At 38.1% G+C, this 23,519-nt stretch overlaps 1 protein-coding gene across 2 annotated transcripts in view; it reads left to right on the forward strand.

Moving 5' to 3' along the window:
• Window positions 1–23,519, forward strand: part of LOC124153440 (ATP-dependent RNA helicase Ddx1) — a 35,631-nt gene that overhangs the window by 3,804 nt on the left and 8,308 nt on the right. For both annotated transcript variants that reach the window (XM_046526594.1, XM_046526593.1), the window contains exons 2-12: window positions 5,678–5,729; window positions 6,132–6,313; window positions 6,490–6,689; window positions 10,103–10,345; window positions 12,090–12,266; window positions 16,494–16,631; window positions 16,938–17,099; window positions 17,722–17,799; window positions 18,339–18,525; window positions 19,512–19,652; window positions 22,164–22,328. In XM_046526594.1, the coding sequence (XP_046382550.1) occupies window positions 5,680–5,729; window positions 6,132–6,313; window positions 6,490–6,689; window positions 10,103–10,345; window positions 12,090–12,266; window positions 16,494–16,631; window positions 16,938–17,099; window positions 17,722–17,799; window positions 18,339–18,525; window positions 19,512–19,652; window positions 22,164–22,328 (1,723 nt within the window). In that variant the 5' untranslated portion in view covers window positions 5,678–5,679. The remainder of the gene's footprint in view (window positions 1–5,677; window positions 5,730–6,131; window positions 6,314–6,489; window positions 6,690–10,102; window positions 10,346–12,089; window positions 12,267–16,493; window positions 16,632–16,937; window positions 17,100–17,721; window positions 17,800–18,338; window positions 18,526–19,511; window positions 19,653–22,163; window positions 22,329–23,519) is intronic.

The raw sequence follows: 23,519 nt of genomic DNA on the forward strand, positions 1-23,519 counted from the left end.
TGCAAGCGACTGGCTGCCATTTGGGGTAGACTCTTATTTTCCCCCAAGATATGGAGTAGTGGCTTATGGTCAGTCCTCAGAACAAAGTGCCTCCCATAGAGGTACTGGCTGAATCTTTTGACACCAAATACAATTGCTAAAGCCTCTCGATCTACATGAGAATAATTTCTCTCAGCTTTTGTTAATGAGCGGGAAGCAAAGGCAATAGGTCTCGACAATCCATTTGGATACTCATGTAACAACACACCACCTAACCCATATGGAGATGCATCACACTCCAATATGACAGGCATCGATGGATCATAGTGGGCCAGTACTTGCCCTGACGTAATTGCTGACTAAACCAATCTAAAGGCTTCCTCACACTTACCATTCCAATACCATTTCACATCCTTTTTTTAGTAAATTGTGCAATGGAGCAAGCATTGTTGCTAGGCGTGGAATAAATTTGGAATAATATTCCACCATACCCAAAAAGGCTCGGAGCTGGGATACATCTTGTGGTGGGGGTGACTTAACAATAGCATTAATTTTTCCTGCAGTCGCATGCAAACCCTGCTTGTCTATTTTATGGCCCAAGAATTTCACTGATGCACATAATAAGTTGCACTTTTTTGGATTAACCTTAAACCCAAATTTTTGTAACCTTTCTAAGACTGCCTGTAAATTCTTAACATGCTCCCCCTCATTTATCCCTGTTACAATGATATCGTCTTGGAAACATGCGACCCCTGTCAATCCTTGTAACACTTGGTCCATCATTCTCTGAAAAATTGCTGGAGCTGAGGAGATTCCAAATGGCAAACGAGCATACCTGAAAAGCCCTCTGTGTGTGTTTATTGTGCAAAGTCTCTGTGCTTCTTTGCTAAAACCATTTGCTGGAATGCCTGTTACAAATCAATTGTGGAAAACATTTGGCCCCCTTGCAGCTTTGAGAATAGTTCTTTCACTCGAGGGAGTGGATATCTTTCAACCAATAATTGAGGGTTTACAGATATTTTGAAATCTCCACATATACGAATATTGCCATCCCCCTTCACAATTGGAACAATGGGTGTTGCCCAGTCACTGAAATCAACTGGATACAGTATCCCTAATTCCAGAAGACGATCCAACTCTCTATCAACCTTATCCCGCAAGGCAAAAGCTAAAAATCTGGGGGAGCAAAATACAGGTTTTGTCCCTGGCTTGAGATGGTGTGTGGCTTCACTACCCTTGAATGACCCTAAAGTGCCATCCCGTAACTCCCTGAAACGATCCCATATTCCCTGAATGTTTATCCCACCTTCCATATTAATCTTGTGCACTGGTGAGGGAAATTTCAAAGCCCGGAACCAGTCCCTCCCAAGAAGTGGAGGTCCCCCATTGGTCACAACAAACAAACTTAGCCTGGCAGTGTGCCCCTTATATGTTGCAGAAACATCTATAGTTCCTAAAGGTTGAATCAGGGTGTTCGAGTAAGACCGCAACCTCACTGACATGGCCTTCAATTTGAGGTATGAATAGTTTGCTCTATAATATTCCTCTGAGATGGCCGATATAGCCGATCCACTATCAATTTCCATTTTTACCACCCGAGCATCGACCATTACTCTAGCAAACCACGGCCCCCCATTTACTTCCTCCGTCAAGGATATTACGTTGTATAGTGGCAAATCCCAATCTTTCTTAATTACATAATTTTTAATCACATTATCATTGCCTCTTGGTTTTCTCTTATCTCCCTGTCAACGGCCCTCACTTACATCCCTGACACAAGGAAGTTCATAAACCGGCATTTTTCCTTCGTTTGAATCCAACACATCGCAAAATTTTACATTACCTTCTTTGCACATTGCCTTTGAGTGCCCTACTTTCCTACAGATGTCGCATCTGAATGCGCGAAACCTGCACGCAGCTCTCCGGTGCCCAGTTTAGCCGCAACAATAACACCTTACCCCTTGGCTGGGTCCCCGCGACGGCGTTGTACTTGTCCGCGTCCTCCTTGCTTGTCTCGTCAATTCCTGACCCTTCACCCCGTGGACGTCAGCATCCTCCCCGTCCTCCTGGAAAGCGTCGTCAGTGGCCGCATCTCGCTGCACAAAATGGACGCCCTGCCCACTGTTGCCAGCTGTGCTCGCCGACACGTTCTCCGTTGCCTTCTCTCTGGCGTAAGCCAATTCAATGGCCTTCTCGAAAGGCCAGGGTCTCATCCTCGAAGTAAAGTGCACGCACAATCGCCTTATCGGAGAGACCCAGAACAAATTGGTCGCGGAGGGCCTCATCTAATAAACTGCCGAACTTACAATAGCGGGAGGATTCCCTGAGGCCCGCCACGAAGTGATGCACATTTTCGCCAGCTAAGTGGACTCTCTGATTAAACCTGTGCCTCTCGGCAATCACTGATCGGTCTGGGTTGAAGTACTTTTTTAGTTTTCCCGTTATATCTGAATAGGTACACTCAGCCGGTTTTTTCGGGGCGCACAAATTCCTCACCACACTATACGCATCCTTACCTATTGAGGACAGCAGGATGGCACGCTTTTTACTTAGTTGTGCTTCCTCACTTCCCAAGTCCAACACAATGAAATATTCTTCCAGTCTTTCCTCATAGGGCTGCCAATCGTCGACACCCAGTAAAATTTTTTCCATAAACTGAGGCATCCTCGTCGCCATGTAATAACTGCATGACATGCAGGTTCCAGCGTGAGTGCCGTAGGGTCCGGACGCGTTTATTGGCGCCAGGATAAAACAAATGAAATACATAATAATAACATGCGTATACTAGCAGACAATACATTACACCCACCACATTCATCTTAACGTTTTCTGTGCTTAGGCATATTTTTGTTATTATGAGTGTAGGGTGGTCTACAATAGCCCTTCCCTCTTAAGTAACTACATACTTCTTTGGCTACTGCTCTAATATAATTCCATCATTGGATGTGTTTTTGCATTTTGGCAATGTGGAAATAGAACGCTATTGTAAAGAAGGCGTTCAGGGAATAATTTTTTGTAAGCATCCGCAATGGTCCTCTTTTAATTTCTCTATACTGTAGCATAGTGTTGGCAATATCTATTGTTGGCTGACAGGTATTTTTAAGATCCATTTGAAGTTATGAAATATAAGCCAACATTTTTTCTGTAGACCAAGTATGTAAACTTGGAAAAGTGGCCGTACTGTGCTGGCAGTTACGAATTCCATTTTGGGTCGTTCCACGTCAAATGAACCAGAAAAATGTCAAAATCCAACCCACATCCTGAGATTTTCATTAAATTTGATGAAAAATAAATTTTCTTCACCTGATAATGGTACCAGCCATAATATTGAGAGACTGCAATTACTTTCTGTACACAATAATTTGTAACTGGAGTCCAATAAATGGAATGTAATCTTTATATTGCAGAAAAGTTTCTTGGGTTTTCCACCGGTTGATTTCGTCCATGTCTCCCGACGTTTCGATCCGCGACTTGCTGATCATCATCAGGGGATTTTCCGAATTCGGAAGAACTGGATGGCAATGCAATGTTCTTACACTTTCACCATGATCGGAACAGTATATGGAATAATATTCAGAAATAAATACGACATCAACCGGTGGAAAACCCGAGAAACTTTTCTGCAACTGATACGCCGGGAAAACCTAAGATCATAATCTTTATATTTTCCAAGCGTTAATGACCATTATGTGATTACAAATAATCTGACTCAATATTTGAATTTTGTAAAAAGTTTGTGAAAGTATGGATTTTTCACATCTTTCCTACTTTAATTTTAGAATAATTTAAATGAATTTTAAACTATTAACTGAATTTTTTTACATGCATGTTAGCAATATGTAAGAATATAGATGCCTGAAATGTAAAATTAATTACTACATTTGTAAGCCAACCATGTGTACCAAATTTCATGAAAATCCGAGCTGGTAGGTTGCATGCCATGGTACAGTTGATATGGGATGGCCCCTTAGGAAATGCAGTGGGAGATTTTAGCCAAGGATGTAGAATTGTAACTTAAATTCTTTATTTAAGAGGTATGCTATGTTATTCGGAGAAGATGACTGGCAGCTTAAGCCATTGGTGCCATTTGGAAAGAGTGGAGAAAAACCTAGCATTAGCATTAGCCTGCTCATAATGCAAGGCATCAAGGAGTCCATGTTCTAATATCCCATCTGACGGACAGAGTGTTGTACGATTTGAAGTATGCACTCTCTATAGAGCACTCAAGCAGGGATCAGGTAGTCTCTGAAAAATCTCTTTCAATGCCAGGAATTGAACCTGGACCCATTGGTTGGGAAGCCACCACAACAACCAGACTTTGATCTGTCAGTATTGTTGTATTAATTGATATTTATGTAATTGAAAGACGTTACATATTTGGATTTTGATTGGGATTGTTCACAAATGCAGCCTGAAAATGGTTGTGGTAATTTCATTCCACATTGAGTACAAGATGAATTATTTTTTATAACCATGCTTTATTTAACTGGCTTATTTCTTTGTTTCTGTGTGTATCCGTCTTTGCAAAATCTTACCACTTAAATTTTCACTACTTCCTGATTTGCTATAGTCCTGAAATTTTCTGGATAGCTTAGAACTGGATGACAATGCAATGTTCTTACACTTTCACCATGATCGGAACAGTATATGGAATAATATTCAGAAATAAAATTCTAATATTGATATTACTTCCAAAAATTTACACCAAAATCCAATGGTAGCAGGGCAATCATTATAAGTGTAATGAAGTCTCTTCAGAATATTAGCACGTCAAAGTTCGTAGCTGCCCAGAGTGGGGAACCTGGATCGAGACTCGTGCAGCAGTTTTTTTTTCATCATATTTTTGCTGTTAAATCTTTAGCAGAACTCTGCTATTTACTACATACATACTCCTTTTATGATTTGCCATGACAATTACATTTTTCTGTGCGGAATTTTCAGCTTCACACATAACTTCCACCTTCTCTATGCTCCATTAACTCTCAAAGTGGATGCTTCATTCTCTCCCCAATGTTCCACTTACGCTACTTCATTGCTCCGATTACCCTCCACTTTAGGAACTCTTTGATCACCCTCCGATGGACTCTTTGTTGATACCCCCCTTATGCTATATTTTTTCCAATGCTAGTAATAACAGCACAAAAAAACTTTTACTATAAAGAAGAAAACTATGTATTACAATATAATAACCATCATTTTGTAAAAAAGTGTATTTTATGAAAAAATAAAATAAATTAATGGCCTATGGCCTCTTAACTTATTGAAAATTTTCAAATATGTCTGATGAGGAATTTTCAGTAAGTTTTAGGAGAGCATTTCGTGTATCAAAAACAAAAAAAACCATGGTGGACATGAAAGATTACAATTGCTTTCACTAGGAGACAAAGATGATATCTAGTGACCAGTTGGTATTAATTTTATAGTCTCACATGCACACCACATTTTTAAATTTTGATATCTGAAATGTGATTCTAAAACATAATAACTTTCTCATTAAACGTATTTGAAATTTTCAATAATATCAGGGCCCATTGGTTGTTACTTTCTTCGTTTTAATGAAACCTGTTTTTTTATTTGTAAAATTATTTTTTTGTTGTAATATTTTTAGCTCATTCTAATTTTTTGTTGAAACATAACAATATGTTTGAAATTTTATAGCATCAGATGTATATGCCTACATAATGTTTGTGCTTTGCAGAGATGGGGGTTTTGCCTGCCATTGGTCAAGCAGTTGAAGAGATGGACTGGATGTAAGTAATACATACTCATCAAATTTACTTACATGTTAAGAATCAGTAGTTAATAATAGTTATGAATGTATTATTTTTCATAATTTTATTTTAAAATAATCAGAAGCACATTTTTATTTCACTTCACAATGTTTTTCAAATTAGGGAAATTACACTTAGCCAGATTGATTGCTACTTGTATCACAGGAACTTATTACAGAGAAGGAAAAGTGGAATGTGTGAATGAAGTTTGAAGTTTTTCATAATCCCCAATGAGAAATTTTCTTTGGTGCCTATGCTCCACAGAAAATTCCTCCTTGGATATTAATATCATGGTGCATCAGTGTGCATGACTGTTTGCAAAGTCTCTTAATAATGCTTTGGTTTGATGAAGTCTTTTTTTCTGTCCTCCTCTATTTTCAGGCTGCCAACTGATGTTCAAGCTGAAGCAATTCCTTTGATTCTTGGTGGAGGAGATGTTTTGATGGCAGCTGAAACTGGTAGTGGTAAAACAGGAGCTTTCTGTCTTCCTGTGCTTCAGATTGTATGGGAAACTCTCCAGGACTTAAAAGAGGGGAAGGGCTCCAAAATTGTTGCTCAGACATGTAGGTACACTTCATGTTGTAAATAGAAAAACACATATTAAGTATGCTTATCATCCTCTTTCTGATCTCATTAAGTATTCATCATAGTGGTCAATGCGTTAGAAATAGATTTAAAAATGTTGTTTGTGATTTTAAAATGAATTCAGATCCCCTCAATTTTTTTCATTTTCACATAGCTCCTCATTGGACCATGAGTTTCTTTGACCGTGGGGCTGCCCTTGCTGTCACTCCTGATGGACTTCGATGTCAGTCTAGGGAGCAGAAGGAGTGGCATGGTGTTCGAGCCACTAAAGGTGTACATACCAAGGGAAAGTACTACTATGAGGCTACAGTTACCGATGAAGGCCTGTGTCGGGTTGGCTGGTCAACCACTCAAGTTAGTACATATTTGTAGATTACTTTGTGGGTCATTCCACATCAATGCAATCAATGACAGACTGTAATGTTCACTGCCTCAGATTTTGATAATTTTTTTCGTTTTTTCTATTCTAGTTACATCCTTAGTTAAGAAAGATTTTAAATTTTTGGCTCCCAATACTAATACTTTGTAAGATATGAGTAGGGACATGCAAAAGGTGGGGTTATTTTATAGCCAAAAGTGATATATTTTTACAAAAGCGATGTTATTTTGCCCTGAAATCGGTGTTCTTTTAACGGCAAAATATTTGATGTTGATTGAGAGCCATGCTTTCAGTGGCCCACCTATTGCCCTAAATTTAGGGTATTATTGACCAGGGATAATTTAAGCTATAATATACATGGAGTATTGACTGAATTCACCTATTTCAGATTTGAAATTATTGACAAAATAATGTTGAGATAAACATTTTATTGACAAGACAATATTGAGAGATTACAGACAAAATGTATTGTTGAGCCACTATCAGTCGTTGGAGCAGCTTGGGGTTTTCTTTCTGTAAAGAAATAAGGTTACAACATGTCAAATAAAAATGTCAGGCACCTTCAAGGCATCCCTTTTTTGTTATTAGAATTTGAAAAAGTGGTAGTTTTCAACAAAAAAATTAGTTGACAAATGAGTTTCAGCGAATATATCACCAACTACATTAAAACCTCTATTTTACGCACTTTGATTTTACATCAAGTCTCGTTTTTATGCAGCGACCCTCAAGTCCGGCCGGAAAGCATAGGGAATTGCAATGGTGAATGTTCGATTTTACATCTTTTCTTGATTTTACGCAGTTTTTCGATTTTGCACAGCATAACCCCAGCCCCAAAGAGTCCGCTAATCTTGATGTTACGCAGTTGTCTTTCGACTTGTTTTGAAAATCCTTTCTGGAGCAATATGAAGTTAGGTTATTTATTCGTCTCAATGAGTTGCAAAAATGAATACAGGAACGGTTGAAATGACATAGAGCTGTTGAGCGTGAAACTAAAAACATCGCAAATCTAATTATTGCTTCCCCCTGCGCCCTCTCAGTAATATTTTAGGCTACTTTACGAACGCGAATATCGCTCTCAGTTCAAATTTGCCGTAGAAGGATATCGAAACTTAAAAGATACGCCAATCGCCGTGTATGCGTAACTACTTTTGATTAAGACAGATGATTGCCGGAGATGTTAACATTATCACCTTTCGTGATACCACTTGTTGCTCTTTCTTTGTTTTACTCTCCTTAGAGTGGAGACCTACCAAGACGACTACTCTAGATTGAAGACGCTGCCGTGATGCGACTTATTGAACGACGCTGTTTATAACATTTATTGTAATTACAGTAGATGAACTACGGAATATCTATCTCTAACTGAAGGTTTTCTAGAATTTTGCCAACACTATGTTTTCCATCACCCAGCGAAATATATCGGCGAAATGAGCCGTTTAAAATCCTTCCGTGCCAAAATATTGGCTTCCAAGGTGATTCAAAAAAGATACTTGTTCTTCTAGTATGGACATAAGTCGATGGTGATTCCACGCGATGGTAAAAGCAGCATGCGTTGTCTCACTCCGCGGGCTAACCCCACATCTGCGGGACGAATGGAGGCGAGGGAAAGTTGCTTGCGCGGCGCACTTATCAGAACTGACTCAACTTGTATCTCATTGTCAGTGGGTTTGAATGAAGCATGGTTGGACCTTGAATAGCTATTAGCTTAACTCCACTGTGTGGCAAGCGTTTTTTTTTAACGGAACGAGAGTTAATGCCCTCAGAGAATAACTCGCGTTGTCAATCGTCATGTAATCATTGAAGACAAATTCAAGACGTGAATGATAAGGCAGTCCCTTTAAACTCAGGAATGGCTTAGCACCATTAAATCGAAATACAATAAGTGTCCGGTGTTGTTATCAGATATGGGGAAGCAAAATATTACGTGAAGATGAGTCACACGGCTCGTGAGTCGAAGGTCCTGGCGCTGAATTCGCGGAAGAATGCCGACAGAGAAGCTATTCCCGGTAGATTCAATCTACTAATGCTAAAATTTTATGGGGAAATGCTTTTTTAATGCGTAAAAATTATAAAGAGGGAAAATTATTCCGGGCTATTAATCATTTTTTTATTCATCACCGACGGCATGACGGCAGTTGTGCAGTTATTTAAATAGCTCACTGAAAAAAAGTGATCTTAACACCGGAAAAATCTGAATTTCCGAATATCCCGGGTCCTATGTGCTCTGTATTATCTATGATATGCTATTTTGAAGGAGGTAACCGACATCTGGGATCATTAGCGCCATGAAGTAAAGGTTGCGGGGATAGGAACCCTATGTTGGCATTAGCCAGGTTGTAATGATAGACTCCAAAGGGACCAGGACTTAACGTCCCATCTGCTGGACAGAGTGGTGCGCCCTGGAAGTGCCCTCCACATTACACTCAAGTAGGGATAGGGCCATCTCTGATAAGTTTCTGCTATTGCCAGGACTTGAACCCAGGCCCACAGGGTGTAAAGTCTTTGTGATGTATTAGCGAAATTTTGCTCCCTGTTAATGGGGTTAATTTGGATGACTATACTTATACCGTAAAACCTCACATATGAGACTCTCGTTCCGGTTCTGGCTTAAATCAGAACTATACAAAAGTGTATGACTAAGCCTTCTGAAAATAATGAGCAAGTGTTATCCTGAAAACTATACTCCTCAATACCAACTCTTGATTTTGCACGCTTTGATTTTACACAGTGCCCATATTTCGGTCCCTCCAACTGCGTAAAATCAAAGTTTTACTGTATTCCTAAAATTTTTTCTGTCTGCATAGCTGCAATAAGTAAATTTTAAAGTCAACATTGCTTCCAATTTTGGTGGCTTTATCATGTTAGATGTGGTTTTTACTTGCATATAAAAATGTCTATTTTGAAAGAAATTGTCAATACTGCTATGTTTGAATGTTTATGACACACACATGAAAATATTTTTAACATGATATTTAAAAACTGGAGTTACATGGCTCTAGTATCTGAAAGTTTAATTACTTTAGCTAGCTTTCTTTTGTTTAACAATGAAAAATAGTTGATTGGTACAATTTGATGGAAGGGCAGAATTTACTTTTGTGACCCGGAACTTACAAATATGCAAATCTTAGAAAGTTTCTGTCTAAATATTGTTTAGTTAAAAAAGTATCTGTGCCAAAATATTTTTTTGATTTTTCTTTTCTAAGGTTGTAATCAACATAGATAAGTAAGGTACACTAATAAAAAAATGATTAAAATCTGAGATGGTGAGCGTTTGAAGTGAGAAATTGCTTGGTGACAATTTGTTGTTTCACTCCTCACTATGCAGAACAATTGATAACCTAAAAAGGCCATTTAATTGTATTATACTCTTTTTTTATTTAAATTACAGGCCAGCTTAGATTTGGGCACTGATCGATTTGGATTTGGATTTGGTGGAACTGGAAAGAAATCCCACCAAAAGCAATTTGACAACTATGGTGAAGCATTTGGTATGCATGATGTGATTGGATGCTATCTTGATCTGGACAATCAAGAAATAAAATTTTCAAAGAATGGAGTTGATTTGGGGAAGGCTTATTCTATACCTTCTCACCTAAAAAATGCTACTTTATATCCAGCTGTTGTCCTTAAGGTAAGTGTAAACCTTAAGGTAATGCCATTTTGTATGCATATATGTAATCAGCCACCCTGAGAAATCACAATTTCTCAAGGGTTTGGGGTGTTCTGTGACAGTATGTGCCTCAGGAAAATATCATGTTATTTATATTCATGACCTGTACTAAGCCCCACCGTCTTCCATTTTAACGGGCAAATAAATACCCCAATCAATGCCTTAATCATTTATGAAAAGAAGTGAAGAAACAAAAGTATGCTATGGTGTCACCCTTAAGTTGATTGCTTCACTGCACAAGGTGTGAATGATTGTCAGCAAGAGCTTTGAAATGAATCCTTATTAACTGTTTTGCAAAGGGGTCTGAAAATGTTACTTCCCTTACAAATGCTACTAAAATTTCTTTGCACGGCCTGGACAGAGCTTGTACTGGGCTATAAACCTCTCAGGTGACGTTTCTTCCATTGATTCCTGGGCCCAGTCTAGCACCAAACCTTTTTCTTGGCCAAAGAAGGAGATTATCGTGACCCCTTTCTCATTGGGTTGACTATTACGACATGCCAATAGTCAAGTATTTTTTAGTGATGATTGGATTGGATACCTCGAATCCAAATATCTGTGATATTGCCCTTCATCGGATACTTTGCATCCAAATTCACTGAAGACATCGAATCTGGATCTGAAATTTCAAATTTATGCTTCAGTGAATATAGCGTCCCATACGAAGGAGTGGAAAGAGTTCTGATCTAACATTTGCATGTGCTGTTGCACTGCGATGCTCGTCCTACTCATGAACCATTTTGTTTAAAAGCCCTCGTAGGGGTTATGCTATAGAATTTCAGCCACAGAGATTTTTACAGCGATATACAACAGGCACATAGTGTGACTCTTACAAAGAGATTAAACAACTTCCAGGAGAATCTCAATGCCATAGGACAACTACGTCAAAAGTGACCATGTCGCAGTTTAAAAAAAAATCACCCTCAGCCCTGCATCACCCCATGCATCTGATTTTTTTTTCCTTTCGGAGACCACACAGTCCATAAATCATTATCTTCAAAGGAAAATATCAAGTTACACCAAAACAATCAAAGTGTGTTTCATCCCTACCACATCTTACCCACTGACCTTTTTCATCTCACTTGCTGAAATTCTCCATTTCTGGAGAACAAATGCTAGATGAATGACTGGTTGGACCCGGAGATGTCTCGATAGTTTTTGGCAATTGGATGACATGCACGAGATTCAAAAAAGAATTCGACCAAATGCGTCGCATTTCCAACATATTTAGGTTTTTTTAAGCTCAAATTGATTAAAACAAAGTTTTTTCAATTATAACAAGACTGTACCAATATTCAACATTGTTCCAAACCGCACAGTTTTCAAAGAAACAGGTGTGGCATCAGTACTGTCAAACAAGAAGATATGGCCTGGAAACGCCTACTGTATATATCACATAGGTCACCCGGCTTCGCTTTGAAGGCAATGGCATCACAATTGTGTCGAATGTGTCAGTTCTTGCTATTTTGAAATATGAGTATGCCCATGGTTAACTTCTATTTTAAGTTTTCCATGAATTAGCTCAAAGTTTATTAGGTCTAAATGAACCTTATATGAAAAAATGTTCTCCATTTTGCACTTTCCTAAAATTAGCACTTTTTAATGCATTCCATTTAAATTGTGAAAAGAGGTTTTTGTTATTATTATAGTTGTTTGTGTATGAAACTCTTCTGAACCATGATTAAGTTGAAATTCTCACTTCTAGAATGCTGAAATGTCTTTCAATTTTGGAGCTCAACCCTTCAAGCATGAGGCAGGTGATGGATATGTGGCGGTGTGTGAGGCTGACAAAAGCTGCGTGAAATCATCGGACATCACAGGAGTGGGAAGCTCTAGCGAGAAGAGTCTTGTGAAGAATGCCCCTCAAGCTATCATTATTGAGGTATGCTTAGTTTTTAGTAAAATAGTTGAAAAATGTCCCAGTTTATAAATATACAGTAAAACCTAGTTAATTTGAAATTGAAGGGGCATAAAAAATGACTTTGAATTACTTGGGTTCAAACCGAATGTACTTTCGGTGTATAATCTGACAATTATTGATAAATTTATAGAAAATATTTTACTACTGGGTATTTCTACCTAAAAGCATAAGATTTAGGGCAGTTGATGACCCTAAGTCTTCATTATTTGAAATATAAACTTAAACCTGTGCACCAAGTGAAGAATTTGAATGCTGAGGTATCTTGGCATATTTTTTTCATGTGTGCTGGCACACTGGCTTCTGCACTGTATGACTGAGCATTGAGCATCAAACTTTAAGAAGTGAAAATAACTGGTATGCATCGTAGCTCTAAATAAATTTTTAGCAATTGATGATCTGATTTGGAGTGTATTCTGCTTCCTGCAACCAGTGATTCAAATGCAGTGTGGGGGAAGTAGAAATAAGAGATGATAGAAAGAATACTATGAAAGTTGTTCAGTCAAAGTTCTTTAACTATGAGTCAAAAATAGTTATCCAAGGACCCTGATAATGTGTGATAAGAGGGGTGGCTTACCGGTTACATACATCCTAACTCAGGGAAAAAGTCAAGATTGTTTCTTCAGGCGGGATAATATTTATATTCCCACCTGTGCAGCCGTAGGGTTCATTGGAACATGGAAGCCGTACCTCACTAACTACTTTATATGTAGTCCTGTATTTTTCAATAACTGGCGAAGCTTTCCCAAAAGGACTTGTCAGCCACCCAAGCAGCTGCCTCAACCTTGCCTCCTCAAAAACCACCCTATTAGGATGCTGTTACACCTAAATCATTTCTGCCCCATGTTTCCAACAACCTCCTCTCTTGCATCAGAAATGCTCACTTTCACCTGTAAGCTTTCGCCAAAGAGTTCCTTAGGCCTTTAATTGAGATTCTTTGGAGGCAGATATCATGGTTGCTTTATTCTTTAACCCGATGTCTCTAGAGGTTGAAATGGCTTCCTTTAAAATGGTCAAGGCATCAATTGCCAAACCCTAATTCATGGGAATCACTTGGTCGTCTAGAGTTATCATCAGTCATGACAGTGTGGAGAGAGAGAGAGCTCCAGAGAGAGGGAGAGTGAGAGGGGAAGGCAATACATAGTACATTGGGCTGTGGCTAGAGATGGATATGGCCGGAGACCCAATGGATAGGTTCATGAAGGGATGGAATCACGGGATCGCCAGAATCACAGTCGGAAAGCAGAAAGTAGTAGTGGATAACAGAAAGCAGAAGCTCATTCAGGGGTGGAAAACCTTTTGATGATTTTGTGCCCATGTTGACATTAAAGTAAACTTGCTTGATGTGCGTGCCAGACTATCAAGTGAGATAGAGGTGTCATCTCAGTCCCATATGCTGAAATAATTTCTCTATGTGCCACTTAGTGCTCGACGATACCAACGTAGGCAATCGCTGTAAGTGGGTAAGTGCTTCCCTGGATGATTTTTCAGCTTTCCACATGCTCCATTCATCCATTTTACTTAGCTTACCACCCAAAGAATCTGAGGATGAAGTGGCCGAGAAAAGGAATTATCTCCTTGTGAGGTGTTTGATTTTGGTAGAATAGCTTTATTTGAAGTATGAAGTTCTTTTCAAAGAGTGGGCCATGGTAAATCTCTTTGAAACAATTTGCTTTTAAAAATGTACCGCACCAAGATTTATGGGGCAAAATTAGACTGAATTATGTGTTAAGTGGTACTATTAGTACCACCTAGAACGCAATTTCTTATGCTGATTGCAGGGAACTGCCCACAACTTTGAATTACCGTATAAGCGTGTGTAAGAGGTGCACACGTGTAAGAGGCGCACCCCTATTTTGAGCATTGGAGCCAAAGAAAAAAAATACGTTTCGGCATTTTTTATCCTATCGCGCGGCGTTGCAGACTTAAGCCTGGTCTTTCGACAGTCATCAAAATTCCACTTTCAATACTAACAATTCATGCGGCGTTTTTCAGCTGAATTTACACGATATGTATGGCGCTCGAAGATTTGTAGGTATTCATGTGTAGCCTTAACCTTATGATGCTTACTAGGGACAGTAGGATCGGATAGCTCAGATCCAAATATCCACGAATTACCTTCACCTTAATGTACTTCGGATCCAAATTCGTCGAAGAAATTGAATCTGAATCCGAAATTTTCAATCATTGATTCCTTGAATGCAACGACCCATAAGAGGGAGTAGAAATAGTTGGGATCCTCTCTTCGCATACGCCGTTGCACTACGATGTTTGTCGTACTCAAGTGCAATTTTTTTAAAAGCTCTCGTCGGAGTATTGCAATAGAATGTCAGCCGTGGAAAATTTTAAAGCAAAACACGACAGGCATAGAGCATGAATCTTCCCAAGAGATTGGACAACAATCGAGGGAATCGCAGCGCCGTTAGAAAATAACCACGGCTAAGATTTCACAAAATACCCCGGCCCTCCATCAGCCCATGACTATGATGTTTTTTTTTTCTTTTCTGAGACCCCACGGACCATAACTCAGTTGCCTCAAAGGAAAATATCAAGTTACACGGGAACAATCGAAACTTGTTTCATCCCTACTCCGTCTCACCAACTGACCTTGATCGATCTCCCAGTTTCTGGAGGCCAAATGCTAGGTTAGTCACCTACTGAGCCCGAAGATATCTCGATAGCTTTCAATAATTGTATGACATGCATGAGGTTCAGAAAAAGAAAGAGATCTAAGGCTGCACATATCTGACAGAATTAAAGTTTTTGACGCTCTAATTGATTGACACAAAGATTTAGGGTTACAACAAGGCTACTAATATTCAAAATAGTCCAAACAGCACAATTTCGGAAGAAACGAGCGTAGGAGGAGCGCATTCAAACAAGACTAGATGGACTGGAAACTTTAGGCAACTCAAACTGCGTATATCACACTGCTGCGCCTTCGCTTTGAAGACAACGACGTCACATGCAAGATCGGACGTGTTCTTCCCTTTCTCTTTCGCCCTCAGCCTTGTTGTGGAGGATAGATAGAGGGAGCGAGCTCCTTCCCCTCTAGCTCTCCTTCAGTGCTCTTCACTTATAAGCATTTCCGATTTCTTCTATCCGCCAATCATTCAAACAATATACGCAATCGTTTGAATTTTTTCAACAGCATATTTAAAATCGCAATCGCAATAACCCTTATAATAGCGTCTGAAGATGATTTTTGAAAAAGGAGGCCCTTAGCGTAATGGAAATTACTCGGCAAGATAGATGTTGATTATAGACCAGGTATTGTCCTTCAAAACTGCGCTTTTCTCTTCGTTTGATAAGTGAGTACTATATGCAGTATAAATGCCGCAGTATGCCCACTCGTAGCAGTAAATTTAGCGAGCCTTCCGGAGCGAAATACCCCACGCGATCTTTTCCATGTTCACATCTGAGGTACCTACCGACGTGACAGCGCGATGCTAAAGAGTAAGAAACGCAAACAGGAGCATTTTAAAAATATGCTACCAAAGGAGAAACTCCCCTGCCTCCCGCTTTTTTTGACCTTAGTTTTTAGATGACTGACTCGCGCAGAAAACCAAGGCCACTCAGTTCCTCTTGGGCTAGCGACCTGGGATAGGTAGGAGGGGAAGATAAAAAGTTTGTGTAAGAGGTGCACCCCCATTTTCGGCTGCAATTTCTGGGAAAAAAGGTGCGCCTCTTACACGTGCTTATACGGTAGTTAGTATGTACATATTTTGAATTAGCAGGGTTCAAATTGAGGTTTTATTATATATTGAGGCGCTTGGTCGAAGATTTGATTAGTATTAAAAAAATTTCATTTGCGCAATTTGGTGGCGGCCTCAACTTGATCAAGACCAAAGTAACTCATGAAAGTCTAGTATTACATAGTGATATGCTCCATTTTTGATTAATTAAGTTGGTGAAATTATTGTTTATGAAATGTTAAAAGGCACCACCATTTTCAACATAGTTTCCATCACACTAAATTTTCATCCTTAGCAATTTTTTATGCTGTCATCTTATTCTGCTTTCTTAAATTGTCAGTTTCCTTCAGAGAGGAAGGTTTTTTTGTCTCCCATAAACTTGTTAAAGCGATTTATAATCTGTAATGGAGTTGATTTGCACTTGTGTTTTGTTCCATGTAGTGTTGAATATATTTGCTGATAAATGTTCTTTTCTTACCATATGAATGATTTATAGCCATCACGTGAGCTAGCAGAGCAGACGTATAATCAAATTTTAAAATTTAAGAAGTACTTGTCTGACCCAGATGTGAGAGAACTGTTGGTTATTGGAGGTGTTCAAGTGAAGGACCAAATAGCTGCCCTTAATGCTGGTGTAAGTATTTATTCCAGAATTGTTCATCAATGAGGGCAATTCACCTTTCCTCATGTTGTTTTTTTGATATTTCCCTGGTTAGATTGTACTGGTTGATGGGGCTCTGAGGTCAGAGTCCAGGCCTTGAGGCCAAACTGAACGTGGGGGCCTTAGGCAATGATAAGGGTTGAAGGAACTTTATGATTGTTAAGTCATCTTAATTGTGTGCCAATGGTTACTATAAATTATATTACCAATTGTTGTACCATGTAATGTGATTGTTGTGGTCAAACTAATGCAATTTGATACACATTTTTTTGTTAATAGGTGGACATTGTAGTGGGCACGCCAGGTCGTTTGGAAGATTTAATTTCCTCTGGACAATTGTCTCTTACTCAGTGTCGATTCTTTATCTTGGATGAGGCTGATGGTTTGCTGAAACAAGGATATACACAAATGATTGACCGCCTTCATAAGCAGATTCCAAAGGTACCTCAGAATTAATTTTATGCTTGTTTAGTGCACTCATGTCTTCGTGTTTATTGATGTTTTTTCAGTGAAAGACCTGATGTATAAAATGAATCTGTAATCCATTCAATTTTCTCAAAAATTCAACTATGTAAATATTCAATTCCTTAGCTGCTATAAATTTAACAGTTGGAAGGTGCTCATAGCCATATTCATGTAAAAACCTTGAGTAGTCTTGTTCCGAGAATAAACAAATTATGCCGTTAAAAATTCTTCTTTGTGGTAAGTGTATGCGTATTTAATGGATAAAAAATCATTGTCAAATGAAGGTAATGATAGCATGTTTTCACCAATCAGTGTTATTGTAATTGAGGATAATTTATTATATTGCTATTTTAATATCACTCCAAACTGATTGAAAGTGATGTCTAAAATACTAGAAAGACTGAGCTATCTCCAAACTTTGGTGAAAAATTTTCAATGATTCAACTCAAATTGTGTTGGTATATTTATGTCTTGATGTAAATTACATGTTACAAAAGGGTATGTACATTGATGCTGGTCACTTGGTTATCTTTTCATTTGCCCGTTTTACTTTTATGTATTTCCAATTATGAAGTAAACTTACTTTTATTCATTTTAGATTACATCTGATGGAAGGCGACTTCAAATGATTGTTTGTTCAGCAACCCTCCATGATTTTGATGTTAAGAAAATGGCTGTAAGTACCTTCTTGGATATTTTAATTTCTCATACCTATTTTCATTGTCTTTAACATACCAGGTTCACGATCACCAAGGGAAGTCAAGGAATAACTTCATGTTGGAGTATACTGAAGGATTACCATCATCATTTGCTTTCCTTTCAAACTGTTGCATTTATGAACTGAGTTCTTGCTAATCAATTAATTACACTTGAAGCAGAGCGTAGGATAGGAACACGGATGTCATTCTTTGTTACTGACTTTAAATATATGACACAAAAGACATGGTTACACTTAGCAGCTGTGCTCTCCAAACAAAAATAACTATGATAATCCAAACAGACTACTTATGATATCAATATGGATCATATAAATGCATAAACTATAAAATCTTTCGCTCCTACAAAAACCCAATTTTCTTGTACCCATTCATGGCATCACCTCTTTCTCTTGGTTTTGTAGTAATGAGGATTGTTTTTATTCTTTTTGTTGTGTTCTGTTTTATTGAATGGCATTCATTTGGATTCAAATACTGTTCATTATTTCTCTTATTTTAGGAGAGACTTATGCATTTCCCTACATGGGTAGATCTGAAGGGAGAGGATGCTGTACCAGAAACTGTTCATCATGTTGTAGTCATGGTTGATCCTCAGAAGGACAAGGCCTGGACATCTTTACGCAAGCACATTCCAACTGATGGTGTGCACTCTGCAGATAACTTGAGGCCTCACAATCCTTCAGCTGGTTAATATCAATATTTATTTTTGTAATTTTCGCATTTTGATTTTATTTTTTTTATACCCATACTTTTTAATGTAGTGAGTGCTTGGAGCTATGCATGTTGTGTATCTGAGAAAGCATCTGTTGTGAATTCCATGATCTATTCAATTAAGTGCCATTTTCAGTCCTGGCCAAAGCTGATGGCAATGTGCAGTAGATTTTGGGACTGAAAGAGTCTTATTTTTCTAACAGCTGGATGTTGCAGGTGATGGGTAGCACCAGCAGACTAATTTTTACAATTATCATTGCCAACTTAGAAATGTGCCATGTGCCTAAAATTAATTTGAGTGCCTCCAACTGCTCAATGCAGTATGGAATGAAGGGGAACTTACCTATCCCTTTCTTCCTGTGACCCAGCTGCATGATTTATACTCTTTTAGGCAGGGGGGATTCACCATCAAATTTGGGGTACCATGGCCTGGGTTTGGGGAGTATAGAATACCCCTCAGGAGAGAGGGGCATTTTTACATAAGGTTGTGCTATGCTCGACGATAATACAACACGGACTTCTCTTACGTTTGGGACTTGTAGCCATGCATTTGCATATACTCTCTCTTTACAAAGATATAAAAACTGTTTAAATAATGAGTACATATTAAATATTTTTGGTAAAATTTTGGAGGGTTATGAGTCCTGTGACCCCCCACTAAATCTGCCGCTGCCTACAGGTGCCCATGAACGTGTATTTCAAAATTTAATCTATGCATTGAGATGCTATGTTGGCCATTCTACCAGTCACGTCGTCACTTACCCCTCTGTTCCTTTCTCTACTCCACCCACTCATTCCACCTCTTCTAATTTGTTGAAGGCTTTTGCTAGGACTATGCATTTGATTTATAAAATGCCTATTAGGTTTGTATATGAATAGCTAATAGGCATGCTTGTTTTAGTCAGTTAAATATCAACTTCATCCAATGACCTTATTATTTTTTACAATTCTATTGTTACAGAAATGCTCTCGGAAGCTGTCAAGATGCTCAAAGGAGAGTATTGCGTCCGAGCCATTAATGAACACAAAATGGACCGTGCTCTTATTTTTTGTCGCACCAAGCTCGACTGTGACAACCTTGAGTACTACCTCAAGCAAATTGGTTCGTATTTTATGATATCAAGTATGTTCATGAGCATAAAAATATTTTGTTTTAGAATATGGGAAGAGTGATTTGCAGAAGTTTTGAGATTGATGATAGTTTTCAGAAATATGCTTCATAATAAATTAGTTTTAGAGTGATTATATTAAGCATGTATGTAGATGTCTTTAAAATGTATTCACTGGAACCACAATAAGAATTTCGGTAATTAGAAGTTTTCCCTGCTAAGAAGTTCGATTTTCAAGTCCCAAATGAGAGCCCAAAAGTTTTATGCGAAATTTTTCTGAGGATCCCAATTAGTAAGTTTTCCTGGGCAAGAAGTTTTAACTGGTAATAACCAGACTCGTTACTTCTATAATTTTTACCTGTACAAGTTTTGGAATATTTTGAATGAATTTTGATTTTCATTAAGTGGAATGCACATATTTTTAAGTTGGTAGCCTTGATTTTTTTCTGTATTCAATTTGTAGGAAGTACAGAAGGATATCGTCAATCTGGAATTCTTAACTACAAAATATATGTTTAATGGAAGGTTTATTATAATTTTTTATAATTTTGCTAATCTATGCTTTCCGTTTCCTTGACATTATGTGAAGACAAATCACCTGTCTTCTGAATCAAAGGTCCCTGCACCGCTTTCGCGTAAGAATGCCCATGTAGATTCATTGTACTCTTGCTAAAATTTCTTGTGAATATTTATGTTGATGAGCAGAAATTTAAAGAAGAGATGTTCTAGACTCGATACTTTTTGTGTTCATTCATCACCTTGGTTATAAGAGCAGTTGTGTGGCTAGTTAAATTACTCACTGAGAAGAAAGTTATGTATCTAAACACCTGAAAAACCTTAGTTCTCGAATACCTCTGTGTTATTGATCTTACCTTAATTCTTGAATGCATCTGTATTATTGATCTTCTACTTTAGTTAAACTTTCTCTATTAGATCTTTTGATCTTGTGATATCACAACCCACTCACTACACCATTGAATGTTTGAAACTGGTGTAATCATTTATTATAGGTTTAAGGCATTGGTTAATCAAACTAGCCACCATGGATTCCTTCCATTTCTTTCAATGTTAACTGAATATACTGCTGTATTTTTGATGAAATTAATTTGCAAGTATTTCTGAAGATTCAATGCAATAGTGGATATCCTATTGGATTTTACCTGCTTTCCCTAATAAGAAATTTTCAAACCTCAATCCCTTGAAAAACTTCCTATCAGGGTTCTACTGTACGTATTTATTTGTATCAGAATATTATTAATGTCTCACAATTATCTACCCAAAAGTTGGTTTGGTTTCCTAGGGGGTTTAGCCAGCCTTATATGTACTTATCTTTGTAGCAGAGAAATTTTAAGACAAAAAGACACCTTAAATTACAATTTTGCTTGAAATCAAGGTTTCTTAGCAATGCATATAATTTTGCATCATTGCATCTGTAATACTGTGGTTTCACAGGGTTTTAACTTTTTGCTGTACAATTGATTTTTGATGATAACTGGGTTACAATTTAGTGGTAATAATACGCATTCAATGCTTCAGTAGAAGCTATGTGCAATTCGGCTTGCTAGTGCCTTCCTTATTATTGATGGTTTCTTTTACATAATATACCCTATTCTTAAGTACAAGCATAATAATATTATTGCCTTAGTGTTCAGGTACCAAGTTAATTTTATTTAGGTGTTCTGGCCCTTTTTCAGTATTATCAAAATTTGCTTGCAATAATAGTGATTTTTGTTGCCACCCACCCACCTTCATCATTTCTGGCTCCTGTGCTATCATGACCAGGAGAGATGATGAATTGTGCAAAGTAGTTGAAAAGTATGTATTGTTATGTGTAATTTTTGAGTAACAACAAATCTTATAATCAACAACTGTAAGTCTAGGGCGATTCCACACGTCACGGACTGACTTTTGTGATTCCCTTCTGGTATAAATTTATTCACTGCCAAAAAATTTTACATAATAACTTCTTTAACTAAAAATAAACAAAATAAATTTGTGCGCAAACCCTTAAAACTATTCAAAAAAATGATCGAACCTCAAAATAGAAAAAATTATTAATACAGTGGCCATAAAAATCAATTAGCGAAACAGGTGTTTTTTGCACATAGAAGACTCATTAAATTTAGTATGTGGCTAAAAACTGTGGTGAGCACATAAAAAAATGTCTCTTATCAGAGACACACGCGACTCAAGCTAGTGTCAGCACTTAATAACGAAAGTCTAGACTTTATAGCACAAATTTTGATCCATATCAGAGCCTCCAACCACTTTTTTTATTTAACCAGTCAGTATGACATTTACGTGGAATTTCTCTCTAGTCATTGCTTTGGTATTACACCTTTAGACAAAGTAAGTAAACTACAACAAAATTTTATGCTTATTTTGTCAGATGGTGAAAAAGTTGTACGTTAATAATTAAAAATTGGTTTTTATTTTGAAACATATTAATCCACTAAGGTATGCTTGAAGTCCTCATTTTTTATTGTATTTCATCTTTTTTGTAGGCGGTGGATCGAGAACAAGTCCTTACTCGTGTGTTTGCTTGCATGGTGATCGCAAACCTCCTGAGAGGAAGGCTAATCTTGAGCGTTTTAAGAATAAGGAAGTCAGATTTCTGATTTGTACTGATGTTGCCGCCCGTGGTTTGGATATTTCTGGCTTACCTTTCAGTAAGTACTCAATTGTAAAAATTTAATGAATGGGTAGATTCCACTTTTTCTTTGATTCCAATTCTGGTGTGGATCATGGCAGTGGTTCTTGGTCCTTAATCATAATAAATTTCATTCATACCAGAACGTGATTACACTCATAGGACAAGTCAGAAAACGTCTGCAATACCTAAAACACACAATACATTACACTGAAATAATAAAAATTCAATCACAGGATGAAAGGCATTCAACAGTAAATGTTTGAATAATTTTGCCTTAAACCCAGGGATACTCTTAGTACCTTTAATATCTGGAGGTAAATTCAATGGAACATCGATCAATCGTATTTCAAGGGGATGGACAAAATAACGATGAATACGGGAAAATGACCAATGCAGGAATGTTTGGCAAGGTTGCCTATGTAGCAGGAAACAAGGATGCTATATCCTTTATACCATTTTTCCGAACTGATGGCGGCTGACCTTGAGCGTGCTCGAAACCCACCCACTCTTCTAGCCAATCACAGAAGAGCGACAGGAGAAAGTGTGTAGAGCCCGCAGTCTCTCTCCAAACTCTGTGCTGTGCAGATCGCTCTCCAGCTAGCAGTGTTACCAAATCGAATCGCTCAGCGTTCGTCTGAGAATCTTCCGCCGCCCCCAAAAGTACCGTTATTCTCAAGGCTGGCAACGCCGGTTGGCCGGATGGAGGGGAGCGGAGCGGAAAAGGGAAGGGGATGGAGGGGAAGGGAGAGGTGGAAGGGGCAGCGCTTCTGATTGGCTACTTGCTATTTTCCACCCAGCTGCCATCAGTTCGGAAAAATAGTATAACAGATTCATACCGGAATTCAGATGTTAAAAAAATATTTGAATTTTATAGAAACACCTAGGGCCACCCCGCTAAAAAATGTCTGCATGCCATCTCTGCATTTTCGCTGCTACGATGGATTTCTGTCTTATGTAAAAATTCTTATCTATCAAATACCATTTCAAGTACACATATTTAGGAGAGCAATGTGCATGTTATGCCTAAAACAACGTTTTCGCCGGCATAGTGATTGGTTGTGAAATGGACCATATGGGACAAAAACATGCTCTCTGAAATTTCCTTTCCAATAGGCATATTTTTAATGTAATTGAAGTACCGTATTTCCCGGCCTATAAGACGCACCTGGATTTTTCAGGTTAGAATTTACGAAAAAAACTAAAATAC

The sequence above is a fragment of the Ischnura elegans genome, chromosome 2 (genome assembly GCF_921293095.1).
Source record: "Ischnura elegans chromosome 2, ioIscEleg1.1, whole genome shotgun sequence".
Taxonomy (NCBI): Eukaryota; Metazoa; Arthropoda; class Insecta; order Odonata; family Coenagrionidae; genus Ischnura; species Ischnura elegans.